The following is a 15,664-nucleotide window of genomic DNA, read 5'->3' on the forward strand; positions in this document are numbered from 1 at the left end:
CACCGTCGAAACGGTCATCCTACTTGAATTGGTGCTGGTCTGGTCTGGTCTGGTCTGGTTCTTCCTCTCTTTTCCAGCCTAACGCCACCTGCAGGGCAATTTTGTGGTGACTTTCCTCTCTCCCCTCTCTCCGTGGATGGTCCGTCCCTTGAATTTTTGAGTTTATTTTATATTATCGCTCTTATTGCTGTCTTAGGGTAGTTAGCCGTAACTATTCCCAGTGTTCTGCGGGTTCCTGATCAACCACCACCACTACCACCACATCATTGATTTACTTCACTGCCTTCCCTCTCATTCCGGGAGTTTCCTCTCTCCTGCACCCCTCATTCCCCCATCGTCTGACCTCCCGATTGTCCAGTTTCCCACGTTTGGGTGGCGTCTCCTCTGCTAGCTTGGCCTTTTTGACCGTCTCATTCCGCCCCGTCCCCTGGACAATTTACACTTGTCGGACTAAGACAGACAGGCTACACCGTTCCGGGTCAGTTCCAGTAGCTGATCAATCCAACCCACGGTCGAAAAAAAGAAGGTTAGCAAAGGCCAAAAAAAAAGCAGAGTCATCAACTCCGCGCATCTTGCTCGCATCGCTTCTTTCCATTTCCCTTTCACATCCTATCCCCGTTTTCGACTGATTTCCCGAATTCGAATTCTCTTCTGTCCCCTTATTCTGACCACGTAACCCCCCTTCCGCCGCGCCCAGGTTCCCTCTTTTGCTCTGACTTTCTGTCTGGATGGATACCTTGTGGCCATGAACCCAGCAGAGAATCACATCGAAATACCAGCCACCAGAACCAGCCCTGCCCCGAGCACTGCGGGCTCGACGGGAACTCCTGGGATTACGGTGCGCGCTGCACCTGGGGGACACATGAGTTTTCGAAGGTGAGCTGATATGGTTATCCCTTTTCCTTTTCCTTTGATCGATTGCGGGTGTTGCGCTCGCGGGGTTGTAAGACCTTCTTCAGGAGCTCAGGCGCAAAAGCAGCCTCCCCCTGGGAATCGGAGATTATTTTAAACAACTGGGGAAAATGCAGAGGCTCGGATCTAGATTGGGGAACTTATAGAAGCTAATATTCTTTATCTAATCGCTTTGCGAAACAGACAACGTGCGTCGCGTGCTTGTGAGGTACGTCTTTTTGTTCCTGCGAGGTCGCGTTGTGCTGGAGTGCCTCGGCACCTCGGCTCATCCCAACTCAACTCTTGCTTCGCTCGTTTCGTTTGCTCTCCCGCCCGCCCGCGATAACGCATGCGATCGATGCTGGTCGTACGATTGCAACACAACCATCATCCTGTGTATCAGAAGACAATTGTTCGTGCTGACTGACTAACTTTATCTGCGCTGTGAAGACATGTCATGCTCGCAAAGTGAGTACTCCCCTACCCTAAAGGCGAAGATGTTGTGGGATAATCTCCCTCACTGGTCGCACCTCCGTCCCTGCGCCCGTGGGGTTCAGAACGGAACTGTATCACTAACAGCACGACCTAATTCCCAGGTTCGCTGCGACGCCGCCAGCCTCGGTGTGCCATGCACCAACTGTGTGGCATTCTCGATTGAATGCAAGATCCCAACGCCGAAACGCAAGAAGAATCAATCCAAGTCGAAAGAGTCCGAAGGGTACGTCTTGGTCTTGATTTCGAGAGGGATGCCTTCTGAGCCAGTCAGGCTGATCATACTCTGCTCATTAGAAGTGAGGAACGCGATGAGAGACCGCCCGAGGCAAACCAGGAACCGCCCACCGTAACTACCACCGCGCCGCCGGCAAGCGTGTCATCGAGCAATAGCAATGCTACCTTCGGATACCGAGAAAGTCAAATGGCGATGGACGGAATGCCGGTAACTAGCCTCACCGAATCGCAAGCTGCGAAACAAGCGTCCCATGACTCAGCCTATGCCCAGTTTATGAAGCCCAAATTCGCCCGGGCCCCTATCAAGGAAGCTGGAAGAGTCGCCTACCTCGGCGAGTCGTCGAATCTGTCGCTCCTAGTCCAAGACCGCCATGGCACCACCGATGTTGTGCACTATCCCCTACCTCCCAACATGGGGGGCACGCGCGCTAGAGTGACGGATTTGGATAGCCTGGAGTTAGATATCCTTCACCAACGCGGTGCCTTTCTACTGCCGCCGAAACCTTTGTGTGATGAGCTAGTTGAGGCCTACTTCAAATGGGTTGCCCCGGTGGTGCCCATTGTCAACCGTAGTCGTTTCATGCGACATTACCGCGATCCCAAAAACCCTCCCTCCTTACTTCTTCTCCAGGCTATTCTTCTTGCTGGTTCAAGAGTCTGCACAAACCCGCAACTCATGGATGCCAACGGCTCAACGACCCCGGCTGCCATGACGTTCTACAAGCGCGCAAAGGCTTTGTACGATGCCAATTATGAAGATGATCGCGTGACGATTGTCCAAGCCTTGGTCCTTTTAGGCTGGTACTGGGAGGGACCGGAGGGTACGTTGATCTTACCTTCGCGCATTCCCAACGTTATTGACACACCACTGACACGCCTTAGACGTCACCAAAAACGTTTTCTATTGGACACGTGTGGCCATGGTCGTGGCGCAGGGCTCAGGCATGCATCGAAGGTATGTTGACCGCATCGTTGGGAGGAAGCCGAGTATGCTCATTGAGTTACAGTGTGGAATCGTCTCAGCTTAGCAAGCCCGACAAGAGGCTGTGGAAGCGAATTTGGTGGACCCTTTTCACTCGGGATCGGTCGGTGGCAGTTGCACTGGGTCGCCCCATCGGTATCAACACAGACGACTCAGACGTCGGAATGCTGACCGAAGACGACTTCATCGAAGACGAGGTCGACATCGCCGCGGAGTATCCGCCTGATCCGGTACATGTGCAATTCTTCCTCCAATACGTCAAACTATGCGAGATCATGGGCTTGGTTCTTTCCCAGCAGTATTCCGTGGCTTCAAAGTCGAGGCGAATGAATGCAATGGACTTGACGCACTCAGACATGGCCCTGGCAGATTGGTTACAGAACTGTCCCAAAGAAGTATGTTGGCAACGCCAACAACATCACTTCTGGGCGGCCCTTCTGCATGCGAACTACTAGTGAGTCTCGAAGCAGAGCTTCTGGTTTTTACTCTGGCTAACCCTATTAAAAGTACGACTCTTTGCCTGCTGCACAGAGCGCATATGCCGCCTGCCTCTTCGGCCCCTAGTAGTTACCGCGTGGAAGAGATGACCTATCCGTCGCGCACTATCGCTTTCCAGGCCGCAGGGATGATCACATCCATTGTTGAGAATTTGCAAGCTCATCATGAGATTCGTTATACACCCGCCTTCATGTGAGTAGGATTCAGCTGCCAGCCGTTGCCAATCGGTTGCTAACTCTTGAACAGTGTCTATAGTTTGTTCTCAGCTCTTATCATGCACGTTTATCAGATGCGTTCATCTGTGCCCTCGATTGTGGCGACCTGCCAGGAGAGGATCAACATCTGCACCCAAGCTCTCAAAGACGTGTCCAAGGTCTGGCTTGTGGCCAAGATGGTACACACGTTGTTCGAATCCATTCTTGGAAACAAGGTACTTGAGGAACGCCTGCAGAAAGCTGCAGGTAAAAGGCATCAGCGTGTGCGGCCCGAGACAGTGCAGCAGCCGCATGTCAGAAGACCGGATCCACCAAAGCGCAAGTTCGATGACATGGACCTCGGCTTGCCCAATGGTGGACCGACGCCCCCGGTGTCTTACGAGCGATCTAGACCCCAAACCCCAGCGGTCACACCGTCTAGGGATCTGCCGCCCGGCCTGAACGTGCCGCAGGGTTCACCTCCAGGACATGGAGGGCCTGGCAACTCGCGGGCGACTACACGTCCAACAACACCATTCAATCAATTCTCTTTGCCTGCCACACCACCAGACCTCTTCCTCGTCACGCGAACAACGCCTAATCTTTCACCGTCTCTGTGGGAGAACTTCCAGCCCGATCAGCTGTTCCCTGACGGGACGGCGTTCTTCCCAGAGCTGACATCCCCACGACCTGCTACAGTTGACCCGCAACTGCAGGTGCCCTCTCAAGTACAACAACCTGGTATGATGCCGCAGCATATGCCAGGACGAAGCAGTATCTCGGCCTCTCACGGGAGCCCGGAGCTACTGTCGAATCTGCCTCCAGGCATTGCGCTGCAGGGCCAACATGCGCAACCGATGTATGGTCTGGAAAATCAGCAGACGTGGCCCATGCAACACCTCGAGGCAACTTTGCGTCCCATGGATGCCGGCAGTCAGGACGACAACTGGAGTACGAGCTCTCGCAGTGGCCCAACAGCGCCGACCACGCTCAATGTGGAGGATTGGTAGGTCTTCCTTTCTTTCCCGTCCTGCTTTCAAAATGTGTCGCATGAAGTGTCTTACTGATGGTGATTCCTAGGTTCCAATTCTTCGGCATCAATGGCAGTTTTGGTGAGATGGCGACCTGAGAAGGATCATAATGTATAGCTTACCCCGTGCACTCGGATATGCTTGTGTCTTGAGGGACAGGAAGTTAATTGAGGGTGATGATTGTCCTTACGTCTTTAGCTTTGCTGGAATTACATCCGTTTTCTGCATGGGCATGGTGGACGTCATGTTGGAGTCTGTTTCGGTGAGGGATCAACGATTTTACAAGCGGGAAATGAAGGAGTACGAGGGGAGGGGGTCTGGCACATGATGATACTCCTGTATATATACACACCTACCTCACACACAACGAAGGCATTGAGACCGTGGGAAGAGTGTTCCCTTGTTCATACTGTAGTATGCTGAGTCATTCTGCTTCATCGTTCATGTGATGGAACTTTACTAGAATGGGCCTAGTGAATGACGACATCGCGATGCTGGCGGCTCAGCCAATGACAGCTGGACTCCATCTGGGTCTCTCCATACCGACTCCCGTCTATTCTAGTGGCTGTGAGTCTGTGACTCTTCTGGGGAAGCCCATAATTTGTTCCGTCCATTCTTCCTCTCCTTCATCTTCTCGACTTTCAAAACACTCATCTTTATATTTTGGCAAGCTTTGATTGTTCTTGCCCATTGCTATCAATCTTGATTTGCTGATTTGTTCATCACCTGGGTGCTGCGTATTTCTTGTCCTATTTCTCAATTTTCCCCCCTCCCCCTTGTCGGTTCTGCTCCCGCGAATCCTTCCGTCCCCGCAGCGATGTCGGCCTCAGGATCCGGTGCTGATTCCAGCGCTTCTAAGAAGGCGTTCCCTCGCGTTGATCTCGAGGGACACAATTTGCCTCCTTCCCCTGCTCCATCCAGCCCTCATGGTGTCAGACGCTACAACATCGCCACCGAGCTGGTCTACACGGACAGCAATGATCAGTACAATGCCAGCAGCGTCCCGATCTATCAGGTACGGACCAGCCAGTCCAGTTTTGCAATACCACCCCGGGGTGACGTCGAGGGTAGGCAATTGAAGTATGAAAGAAAGCTAATTCTCGTCGGATAGAGTGCCACTTTTAAACAAACCTCCGGTGCAGGCGGCGGCGAATATGATTACACTCGCTCCGGAAATCCGACCCGGACTCACCTCGAGCGGCACTTGGCTAAGATCATGTCGGCTCAGCGCGCCTTGGTTGTGTCGTCGGGTATGGCCGCTCTGGATGTGATCACCCGCTTGCTTCGTCCTGGCGATGAAGTTGTGACCGGTGATGATCTTTACGGAGGAACCAATCGCCTTCTGAAGTATCTTTCTACCAACGGCGGTATCATTGTGCATCATGTGGATACCACCGACCCCGAGAAGGTGCGCGAAGTCTTGACCTCGAAGACGGCCATGGTCTTGCTCGAGACGCCGACCAATCCCTTGATCAAGATCGTCGACATCCCCCAGATCGCCGCGGCTGCCCACGAGGCGAACCCCAACTGCCTCGTCTCGGTCGACAACACCATGATGTCGCCCCTTCTCCTCAACCCTCTTGATCTGGGAGCGGACATCGTTTACGAGAGTGGTACGAAGTACCTGTCGGGCCACCACGATCTCATGGCCGGTGTGATCGCCGTGAACGATCTGGCGCTGGGCGAGCGTCTCTACTTCCCCATCAACGCGTCCGGCTGCGGTCTGTCACCCTTCGACTCGTGGCTGCTTCTGCGCGGTGTCAAGACCCTAAAGGTGCGCATGGACCAGCAGCAGGCGAATGCGCAGCGGATTGCGGAGTACCTCGAGACCCACGGCTTCAAGGTGCGCTACCCGGGGCTGCGGTCGCACCCTCAGTATGACCTCCACCACTCGATGGCCCGCGGCTCGGGCGCGGTTCTCTCGTTTGAGACGGGCGATGTGGGTGTCAGCGAGCGGATTGTGGAAAGCGCCAAGCTGTGGGCGATCAGCGTGAGTTTCGGCTGCGTGAACAGCCTGATCAGTATGCCCTGCCGCATGAGCCATGCCAGCATCGACGCCAAGACGCGCAAGGAACGAGCGATGCCGGAGGATCTCATCCGGTTGTGTGTGGGTATCGAGGACGTCGACGATCTGATCGATGACCTGCAGCGCGCGGTAAGTTCTGGCCTCCGATTTATGGTAGTGTGTATGCTTTTGCTAACGAACATGTTGTAGCTGGTGCAAGCTGGCGCCGTCAACGTCACCTTGGAAGGGATCCAGGCGAACACGTCGGAATGAGCTACATATGCATAATGACACTGGGATACGGTGCGTTGGGCCATGAAGGACGGAAAGCTCAGGGAGCGAGGGGTTTTATGATTTGGGAGACAACAATTTTCTTTTATTTTATTTTATTTATTTTGTGTTGGGCGTTTGGAGCATGTTAATTGACTTGTCTGTATGAAGACCCAGAAGAAGAAAAAAGAAATGATAGATCCAGCATTGAGCATTTGATATTTTCCCGGGAAGTGGACCGACCGCGCAAGGGTTGACTGAAAAATGTCCTGTGTATGTCGGGATTTCGAATACCCATTGCTTGGTTGATTAATACGAGCACAACGATTGCGTCGGCCGGCATCGGAGGGCATTTCCCGAGGCGCATCCAATTTATGCCGGCCGGGTGATTCTCGTCCGTGGGTGCATTGTCTGTCTGTCAATTCACTCACCCCCGACTTCTTTTTCTCTAACGGCTGACTGACGGACGTTCGTTTGCTTTTGCAGCAGTGACAAGTGACTTTTGGGCGCGCTGGTGACCAACACAATGTTTCAGTAGTCTGTCTGTATTTTGAGTGAGGCTTTATTTTCTGCATCGGTCTTCATTTTTTTGGGATCTGCGGCAATTGTCTTCTCCAGCCACCGTCCGGATGACGTTATATTAGCAATCAGCCCTCTCTCCCTCTTCTTTTTTTTTTTTTATTTTGGGTTGGACTTTACATGTTAGAAAATGACGCGGAGTGCACTTGCTCCCGAAGCGCCCTCACCTCTTGCTACGAGTATGTCGGCCATCACGGAGCGATCGTCCGTCTCCACGACGAGGTGGAACACCGACCGTCTGGGGACGCGACTGGGGGTGGATATCGCCAGCGCGGCCACGGCGGGTGCCTTAACCTGCCCGGTCATCACCGTCATTGATCGGTACGTTCTGTTCAACATCGAACATCGCAGCACGGCTACACCACAAGGCACTACTCAGTCCAACCAAACATGATTCCACTAACCTGTCTACGACACGATACAGCGCGATCATCGAGAAAGCGGCCAAGGGCCTCCCGATCCAACAAACGATCACCTCCTGTTTCCGCTCCATGGCCGCCAACCCGGGGGCCTTCTTCCTCAGCACCCCGTTCCTGCTGATCTACACGCTGTACACCTCGACCTACCTGACGGCCAACACGATCGACACGGTGCTGTCGACGATGCGCGACAAGCCCTTCTCGACGGTGTTCCCCGGCACGGCCAAATTCCTGTCGACGACGGTCGTCAACATGGGCATCTGCGTCTACAAGGATGCACGATTCGCGAGGATATTTGGCGCATCGCCCGCCCCAGGCACCAGCACCAACACCCCCAGCGCAACCACAACCACAACAACATCACCACCACCACCACCACCACCAACGAAACCCAACGCCAACCTCTCCCCCACAATCGCAATCCCCCGACCCCAACACACCGTCTCGGCCGCGTGCCACCCGGCCACCGGACCCGGCGCCCCCACCGTCCCGCGCATCTCGTACGCCCTCTTCTGCCTCCGCGACAGCATCACCATCTTCGCCTCCTTCAACATCCCCGCCCTGCTGGCGCCGCACATCCCCGACCGCGTCGCCGCCACCCCCGGCATGAAGGCGGCGCTGGCGCAATTCAGTTGCCCCGCGCTCATGCAGTTCGCCAGTACCCCCATGCATCTGCTGGGACTGGATCTGTATAATAGGCAGCCCCCCGGCGGGCTGGGGTGGCGGGAGCGCGTGGCGCGGATCCGCAGAGATTATGTGCCCAGCTGTTTTGCAAGGATGGGCAAGATCGTGCCCGCGTATGGGGTGGGTGGGGTCGTGAATGTGCGGATGAGGGCTTGGTTGATGGGGGGGTTGGAGGGGAGGTCTTAGATGGCCCATGGGTGTGGTTTTGAGGAGTTGCTCCTGGCAGAGGAAGGGTACCGAGAACTGGGAAGGGGCTGTCCGTTTGCCTGGTTGAGGCCTGGCTTCAACTAGAACTTTTCGCGATTGCTACCCCGTCATGCATACGATGAGATTTTTGATTCTGGGGAGGGGGAAGGGACTGGTCCTTGCAACAGGATATGGACGTGGACATGATTTGGCTCTGCGATAGACTTGCGGAGGTTGAGGCCGCGACTTAACACACACCACTTACCTACACTACTACTACACCGATCAACGCTAGACTACACTACACATACACACATACAAGCACATACTGACATACATACTGACATACCCACTCCACTCCCACTCTATCTCACATATCTCATACACTCATCATTGAATGAACGACTCGTTCAGCTTCCAGTTTGGGGTTCCGATACTGACCCAGGGTGTTCGGCGTTTTCTTTCCCCGGCAATCTCTGCACAACTCCTCCTTCTGAATTCTTGGCCCGGTTTGTCTACATGGTATGCTATGCTATCCGGTAGAGAATAGACTACCTAGAGTAATACCGTGGTTGGTCTTGTTTTTCGTTTTCGGTCGGTCTTAATGAGTTTCGGAGGCGGGAACGCAACGCAGATCTCCTTTCGGATACAAATCGGACTGCAAGTTGTTGTGGCTGGTGTATATAGATTCCTCTTCGCCTTGAGTTCATGATAGAAATAGATTTGGTTGACGAGATTGGAGACATGAGTAAAAACCGGGCTGGTGCTACGTAGTAGGTTTATCCGGGAGGAAGGATGCTTGGTTATGTGTCAGGTTCACAGTGCTGGAGCGACTTCATTATTTTACTACTTTGTTACTTGGCTGGAACCAGTCCTGTAGTTATAGCAGTAGCAGAGACTCAGGTTGGTATGCATAGCAATCGCTGCTATCATCATCGTATTATTCCTACCTTGCCTTGTGATTCACGACCGAAGACAAGGAGGGGTGGGGTGTGGAATGTACTGACTATCTCGGCTGGTATATGTATGTACTGTACTGGATGTACGGTCCTGTCCCAAGATGGTCGGTCCTGTATGAGCTGCTTCCGCCGCAAGAAACTTCCTTACTTGAGTTACTAAGTCCTGTACCTCAGGTACAGGTATGCATTGCACTGGCTGCTGGCTGGCTGGCTGCTGCTCCGGGTTGCTCTGGAATCGCGCTGGCTGCAGACTTGCCGGGTGATTTCAGGGGTGGGCCACGCCCGCCTACTTCGCGTCAAGCCCTAACTACCTTAGGGATGAGCCCGGTGGTTTGGACTGGACTGGACTGGGTACCATCTATCTAGCCTAGCATTGGACTGATCTACGGAATACCTCTTGGCTGCTCTGTTGGGGAGGCTATTCTCAGGAGAAGCACCCGCGATGCGTCGGGTTGGCGAGGAGGTGGTAGAAGGCGACGGTGGGGGTCTACGCGGGCGACTCGGCCCCCGCTAGCGCGAGCAGGGTGCCTTCTGTGTCCGGCAGGTTGGCGTTGTCGCGGACGGAGTCGAAGACGGATTCTTTTCCTGTTGGGCCCGCGGGTTTAGCGGCGGTGTGGGCTGATGCTTTGGTGTGCGTGAGGGTGAGTAGTTCGTTGCGGACTCGCTGTTGGGTTTTGTTGGTCTTGGTGGTTATGTTATGGGCATGAGTCGCGGTCAATTGCTTCAATTGCTCCACCTTATCTGTGATCAACCCTTCCAGATACAGAATGTTCTTCTTGCTGAAGAAATGGGTAAGGGATTCCCGTCGCAATTTGTGCAGGTGATAGTCGGCGGTGGTGCCCACTCCCCCGGGAATGCGCAGGCTCCGCAGCTGATAGTCGTATTTGTCCCGTCGAGCCGTTGCTGGAGCGTAGACGGTGTCCAGGAAGCCGACGTCGTTGATGTGGATCTCGTCGGGAGTGACTCGGATGATGGGGCCTGAAAGGCGTCGGTACTTGGCTTGAGTAGGAGGCCGAAAGTGACATACCATATTGCCTGTGCAGCTTTTGTATCTTGAAGACGTACTGCCCGGGCTGGATGGCGTCGAAATAGAACTCGTACCACCATGTCAGAGCGGCGAGGCGGGGACCTGGAATGTGGGCGATGGGATGGAAGTAGAGGCGACGGATAGCTTCAATTGCGGTTCATAGCAACAGCACAATGGCGGTGGTTTCAAGCATCTAGAGCAACGCCATGACCTTTAGCAGGTTGAGCACTCAGTGAAGGGGAGGAGGAGAAGGTGAAGAATTAGAGAAAAAGGAGGAGGAGTACTTTTGGCATTATGTTGCAGCGGTGAGGCTTATCAAGCAAAAGAAAAGGCAACCGTTGGTGCTTGACTAGGCTGGAGACAAACAAACATAGCCTCCTTTGGTATCAAACCGGCCAGGATCATCCCAGGATTATCCCAGATTTATCCTTACCTCTGTCGATTTCCAGTAGCGCCAGCACGAGTCGTCTGGATCCGAGCCAATGTCTTTTTTTCAAGATAGCCTTGTTCCAACCGTCATCCAAGAATGATTCCTATACCACTGATGGCATTCGAAGGTCGCCATTATCATCAGGTCTCGAAGATACGCAGCACCCGCCGCGATCATCGCCATCTCAATTCTCTTCCCCGTGTTGGGCACTCTGACAGTGGTACTTCGCTTCTATGCAAGAAAGAGGTCGAAATCCGTGCTATCGATTGACGATTGGTTGACTTGGCCCGCCCTGGTGAGTGTTGCGTGTCTGGGACTTGGAAACCGAGTAAACACTCTAATGTATACAGTGCAGCTTTTGGAATATTCGCTTGCGGCACTTCTGCTCTGGGGCGCAACAACAGGATACTTAGGGGCCCATCTTCCCCCACCTGCTGATCCACGCCGGTCATCAAAGATCCGGTTACTAAATGTGCCCTAGATCCAGTATTCCGCTAACATAGCGACTGTCTTCGCATTTAGCTTCACTAACCTCAGCATTCTCTGCCTCTACCGCAGCATTTTCTGCCGTAAACGGACCATCAGAACTGCCTTTCACACCGTGACTATGCAAACCCCGCCTCAAACAACAGTAAGCTCGACCAGGTTCGAAGCAGGCACAACCGCCCTCGCCCGGCCCCCATTATCACTCGGCTCAAGAACCTCCCCGCCCAGGAACCCAGGCACGGTCACCACCGTATCAACATGATTATCCAGCGTCCCCCAGTCCCACCAGTCCAGAACACAGCCCTTGAACCGATAGCGCAGGATCTCTCCAGTCGCCGGATGGCGCGGCAGATCGTCTTGCGAGTAGAGATGCACCGACCTCGAGTACGTCTGCCCCGGCCGCAGGCTGATGAAGCCGGCCTTTTCTCTCTCCTTGCCCACGTTGACTTGATGGGGATCGTCGGGTCCACTGGGAAACGTGTAACCTCCGTCTTCGTCGTAGGACTCCCATTCTCCATCCTCGTAGCGCTGGCGATACGCGCGAAAGGTTCCGTAAGTACGGAAATTGTAGGCGCGGAAGGTGATGGGCCGGGGGTTGTCGGGGGGATCATCTTCTCTCCCGGCGGTGCCGTGATACGTGATCGTCCACGTTATGGGGAAATACTTCCTTGGGTTCCAGTGCGAGGTCGTAGCTTTCAGCTCAACGGTGAGAACTGGGGCTCCAGGACTGGCAACGGGGGTTGGCTAATCGTTGAGGGCTGTCGATGTTTTTTGTGTGTACTTTCCTGAGAGGAAAAGTAACAGAGACCTCGAAGACTTACACTCGATCCGTCTGCTCCAGTGGTGGCGGGCTCCATGCCCGCGGCATCGGTGCCGGCTCCCTCTCCCCCTCCAACATGAACGAGCATCGAGCCCCGCCGGGAACCACGAGGGGGACTGCCTTGGGCTCCGGGGCTGTTGCTTCTCTCACATCCCTCAAAGCCCAGCGAGGGATTTCAGCGCCGGGCCATAGAATCTCGTACCGCTCGCCCGGTTGTAGTCCATGGTACGCGTGCCGTTCTATGCGCGGATGCACCGGGGCGGTGGTGTTCCCAGGCGCAAGCACCCATCGATCCGGGATGTTGAGCTGTGAGAATCCCAAGAGATGATGCGGGGGTTGAGGCTTTGTGCTTGAGTCGATGTGCTCGAACGTCACCGGCTCATATTTCCCCGTTGGCAGGTGCCGGAACAAGAGCAACCCGGCCTCCACGCCGGTCCAATCTAGGATACAGGGTTGGTCTTGCTCCTTGCTGCTCTTTTGATCTGAGGCCCGGTGAGTGTGTATGCGGACGCCTAGACTAGTGGGGTTAAGCACGTATCGGGGGTCTGCGGCGCGGAGCGAGATGGTGATGATCGGGGCGTTGGGGCTGCTGAGGCTGTTAGTGTTTGGGGCTTGCTGTTAGGGGGGAGGGGGGGCTCGATACCGTCGATGTGGTTCTGGTATTTTGATGTATTGGCTGAATGGGTCTTCCATGTTGAATAACGCGCGGTTTGTTGGGGTCTGTTGGCGGGGAAAGAGGCTGCCGAGGGGCTAAGAGGAGCCGGGAAGAGTGAGAGTTGTTAATAAAACTAGTGGTTATCCTGAAGGTTCACGTAGATATGTGGTGAGGTGAGCGCTATGCTGTGCTATGCTGAAGAAGGAATAGTTATTCATTTCTGTATACTACAAACCTTGTCTAGTAGTGAAGGTAATAGAATGTTTAATTACAGTTATCTAGGCCTCTGCTAATCTTTAGTATTTTAGTAGATTATGATTTACTAATTACTTTTAGTATTATTTACCAAGCTATACTCTTGTCTTTTTATTTATAAAAGCTTAACAGAATTAAAAAAATAGTTTAAATCTAGTCTACCTACTTTATTTTTTTTATATAAACCTATGCCTATATAAATCCAGCATTATAGTACTTATAGCGGTAATCTTAAAGACTAGATACTTATCTAGTATATCTATGTCATGGGTAATCCCCGGGAGCACGGTGAACCACCAACGGCTTGCCTGCGTATTCCTAGCTGAATGGTCATGACGTCAACGACTTGAACTCCTCTAGTATTTAACTCCTAGAACCTTGCTATACCTTTAGGATAGCAAGGATTAGTCTTGAAAATCAATAGACTGCTACTATTCTATACCTAACTGACCCATTTCCCTTAACAATCTACTTATAGTTTGCCTATAGCTTAAGCTGTATTAGACAGGAGGGTCCCTTTGTCTTTTTATATTATTTTTATACCTGTTTTAATAAATAGCTATATTATCTCTAGAATCCGTGGTAATCCACAAATTGATAATAAAAGGAATTACAAGGTTCTATACTACTGTATTAAATTTTAGATACATACTTTTCTATTAATATATCTTCTAGGCCGTTAGACTTTGTGCTTGTTACAGCAGTGTAAGAATTTTCTTTCATAACCCATTACCGTAGGTTAGTGCAGGAAAATTCTATATCTGCTTTCGGAAATGCCTTGATCAGAACAGACTCGGTTTCATTATTACAGTAACCAGTTATGCATTACACTATGTGTAAATCACCTTCATTGAAATCCAAGAAGTTCTTTTATAGACCTACAGTATACGAGAGCCACTGACACCTTGTTTCCACAGATTTATCCAATATTCTAGCCCCGAAACTAAAACAACGCTTTGTCGGGCTGCTGCTTGTGGCAAATAATCGTTCCTCTATATTGCTAAATTTGGTTGCTGTTCGTGTTATTCGCATCACCTGCGCTATCCGATGACCGATTCAGAAGCTTGGCAGTTTTATCAACTGTCCTCGAGACTGGTTATTTTTGTACGACATACTACATATTTTCGGCAATCTTACAAAAAGACCCTTATGTTGTCCTTCGTGATAGCTCCAAATGCAACACCACTTTCTGCTTGAAATATTCAAAACTTAGATTACTTGAGCGGAAATGCTTGGAATTGTTTAAAACTGTTCAAGGTTCTTGCAACAATTTCAACAAGACGCCCCATCCGGCCCGCACAGGCTTTGACTAGGCCCCAGATTCTCGGGAAAGTAATGATTCACATCTTAACACATTTTAAAAAGATGTATATGTACATGGGGTGTAGAGATAGTACGGTAGACCCTTGCATGTCGCCTAAGGCGAGGCGCCAGCGTATGTAAAACAACGACGACAACGACTGTATTGCAGTTTCTACCTCTCTCGCTCTCTTATAGTGTCACATCCGCGCACTAGATAATACTAGATTTATGCTGGTGCTCTCTGGTTTCTTATGCACTTTAAGCAGAACCAGCTTCGTCTGCTTAAAAACTACTTTCCGAACTATAATTGCGTCAGGTCCTCATGTTAGTGTGGCCAGCTCATTGAATGACCTGCGCTAAGGTCTTATAACGGGGCTGAGAGTCTCAGCGTATACCGGTCAAAAGCAATTTTTAGTCACAAGTAATGTCCTTCACTGGTTGCACGGAATAGTTGTTATGAAATATCTGGGCCCACTAATGGGAGGATCAACAGATGACTGAACTATTGGACAAGTCCACTTGCTTAGTTACAATTTTGATTGACCATATGGCGCGAATTGTAAGATAAAAGACGAGCAAATTGGTTTCCCTACATCTTGTCGATCCGATACCTATGCTGGAGGAATTTTAAAATCGTTCGGGTTAGTTGTGAAGTAGTCACCGTTGGGATCAGCAAGGTTGTTCAGATCAAGAAATGCAGCTGTTGCGGTCGGGCTCAGCGGTTGTTGGAAATTTATGTTGCCATAGCCTGAGCTGTCTGTTATCAATGTGGTGCTGGCAACATTATCATAACAAGGTGAAGTTCTCGGAACCTGAAGCATCCGGACTTTATAGGTAGCGGTAGGCGTTGCACCCTGTAGTACAATGGATGCCACGAGTTTGCCTGAAGCTGGCTTAACAAGGTTCACAAATCCGAAAGGATCTGTCATAGGAGAAATGAGAGCGCCGCCGCAGTCTCGGTTTGTGCGTGTAATGGTAAGCTTCTGCGCGGGTATAGCGGCCGCGGTGACTGTCGTCCCCGTCATAGCTAAGAACCAAGCCAATAGTTCTCCTAGTTGCTTCATGATATGATTGGGATGAAAGGGATTTTTCTTGGTATAATAAGGACTTGGCACATATAAACTGTGCTGTACAGAGGGATGAGGGGGAGGCGGGGGCGGGGGCGGAGCCATTCATATATCAAGCAGTTGGATGACACCGTCATCAATATCATGAAGTGTGTGATATCAAGATTTCTTGTTCCCTGGAAATAATACCTTTGA

General features: G+C 52.0%; 5 protein-coding genes across 5 annotated transcripts; 3 read left to right on the forward strand and 2 right to left on the reverse strand.

Moving 5' to 3' along the window:
• Nucleotides 1–745: 745 nt before the first annotated feature.
• On the forward strand, nucleotides 746–4,423 carry farA (CeGAL family transcription factor; the record flags this gene model as incomplete). The annotated part of the gene is made up of 10 exons (XM_025631624.1): nucleotides 746–876; nucleotides 1,096–1,120; nucleotides 1,342–1,359; nucleotides 1,488–1,613; nucleotides 1,712–2,441; nucleotides 2,503–2,575; nucleotides 2,628–3,056; nucleotides 3,110–3,292; nucleotides 3,347–4,300; nucleotides 4,375–4,423. The coding sequence occupies 10 exons, from the start codon at nucleotides 746–748 to the stop codon at nucleotides 4,421–4,423; spliced, it is 2,718 nt and encodes a 905-aa protein (XP_025489725.1).
• A 499-nt stretch (nucleotides 4,424–4,922) lies between these two features.
• BO82DRAFT_356306 (cystathionine beta-lyase STR3) lies at nucleotides 4,923–6,813 on the forward strand. The gene is made up of 3 exons (XM_025635688.1): nucleotides 4,923–5,340; nucleotides 5,437–6,480; nucleotides 6,541–6,813. Exons 1-3 carry the CDS (start codon nucleotides 5,143–5,145, stop codon nucleotides 6,601–6,603), a joined length of 1,305 nt encoding a protein of 434 aa, XP_025489726.1. The 5' UTR covers nucleotides 4,923–5,142; the 3' UTR covers nucleotides 6,604–6,813.
• A 209-nt stretch (nucleotides 6,814–7,022) lies between these two features.
• Nucleotides 7,023–8,468, forward strand: BO82DRAFT_314855 (uncharacterized protein; the record flags this gene model as incomplete). The annotated part of the gene is made up of 2 exons (XM_025632524.1): nucleotides 7,023–7,500; nucleotides 7,604–8,468. Exons 1-2 carry the CDS (start codon nucleotides 7,310–7,312, stop codon nucleotides 8,466–8,468), a joined length of 1,056 nt encoding a protein of 351 aa, XP_025489727.1. The 5' UTR covers nucleotides 7,023–7,309.
• A 1,446-nt stretch (nucleotides 8,469–9,914) lies between these two features.
• Nucleotides 9,915–10,605, reverse strand: BO82DRAFT_288650 (uncharacterized protein; the record flags this gene model as incomplete). The annotated part of the gene is made up of 2 exons (XM_025631622.1): nucleotides 9,915–10,405; nucleotides 10,455–10,605. Coding segments are annotated over 2 exons (642 nt in total), but the record flags the coding sequence as incomplete, so codon positions are not given.
• A 900-nt stretch (nucleotides 10,606–11,505) lies between these two features.
• On the reverse strand, nucleotides 11,506–12,950 carry BO82DRAFT_434049 (uncharacterized protein; the record flags this gene model as incomplete). Its single annotated transcript, XM_025640919.1, has 3 exons — nucleotides 12,834–12,950; nucleotides 12,192–12,776; nucleotides 11,506–12,097 (listed from the first exon to the last, which is right to left on the reverse strand). The coding sequence occupies exons 1-3, from the start codon at nucleotides 12,881–12,883 to the stop codon at nucleotides 11,506–11,508; spliced, it is 1,227 nt and encodes a 408-aa protein (XP_025489729.1). The 5' UTR covers nucleotides 12,884–12,950.
• Between the last annotated feature and the right edge of the window lie 2,714 nt (nucleotides 12,951–15,664).

The sequence above is a fragment of the Aspergillus uvarum genome (assembly GCF_003184745.1).
Source record: "Aspergillus uvarum CBS 121591 unplaced genomic scaffold BO82scaffold_45, whole genome shotgun sequence".
NCBI lineage: Eukaryota > Fungi > Ascomycota > Eurotiomycetes > Eurotiales > Aspergillaceae > Aspergillus > Aspergillus uvarum.

Coding starts and splice junctions, on each gene's coding strand:
- BO82DRAFT_356306 (XM_025635688.1), top strand. CDS start 5,143: ATGTCGGCCTCAGGATCCGGTGCTGATTCCAGCGCTTCTAAGAAGGCG. Junction 5,341..5,436: donor GCAGCGTCCCGATCTATCAG/GTACGGACCAGC, acceptor CTCGTCGGATAG/AGTGCCACTTTTAAACAAAC. Junction 6,481..6,540: donor TCGATGACCTGCAGCGCGCG/GTAAGTTCTGGC, acceptor AACATGTTGTAG/CTGGTGCAAGCTGGCGCCGT.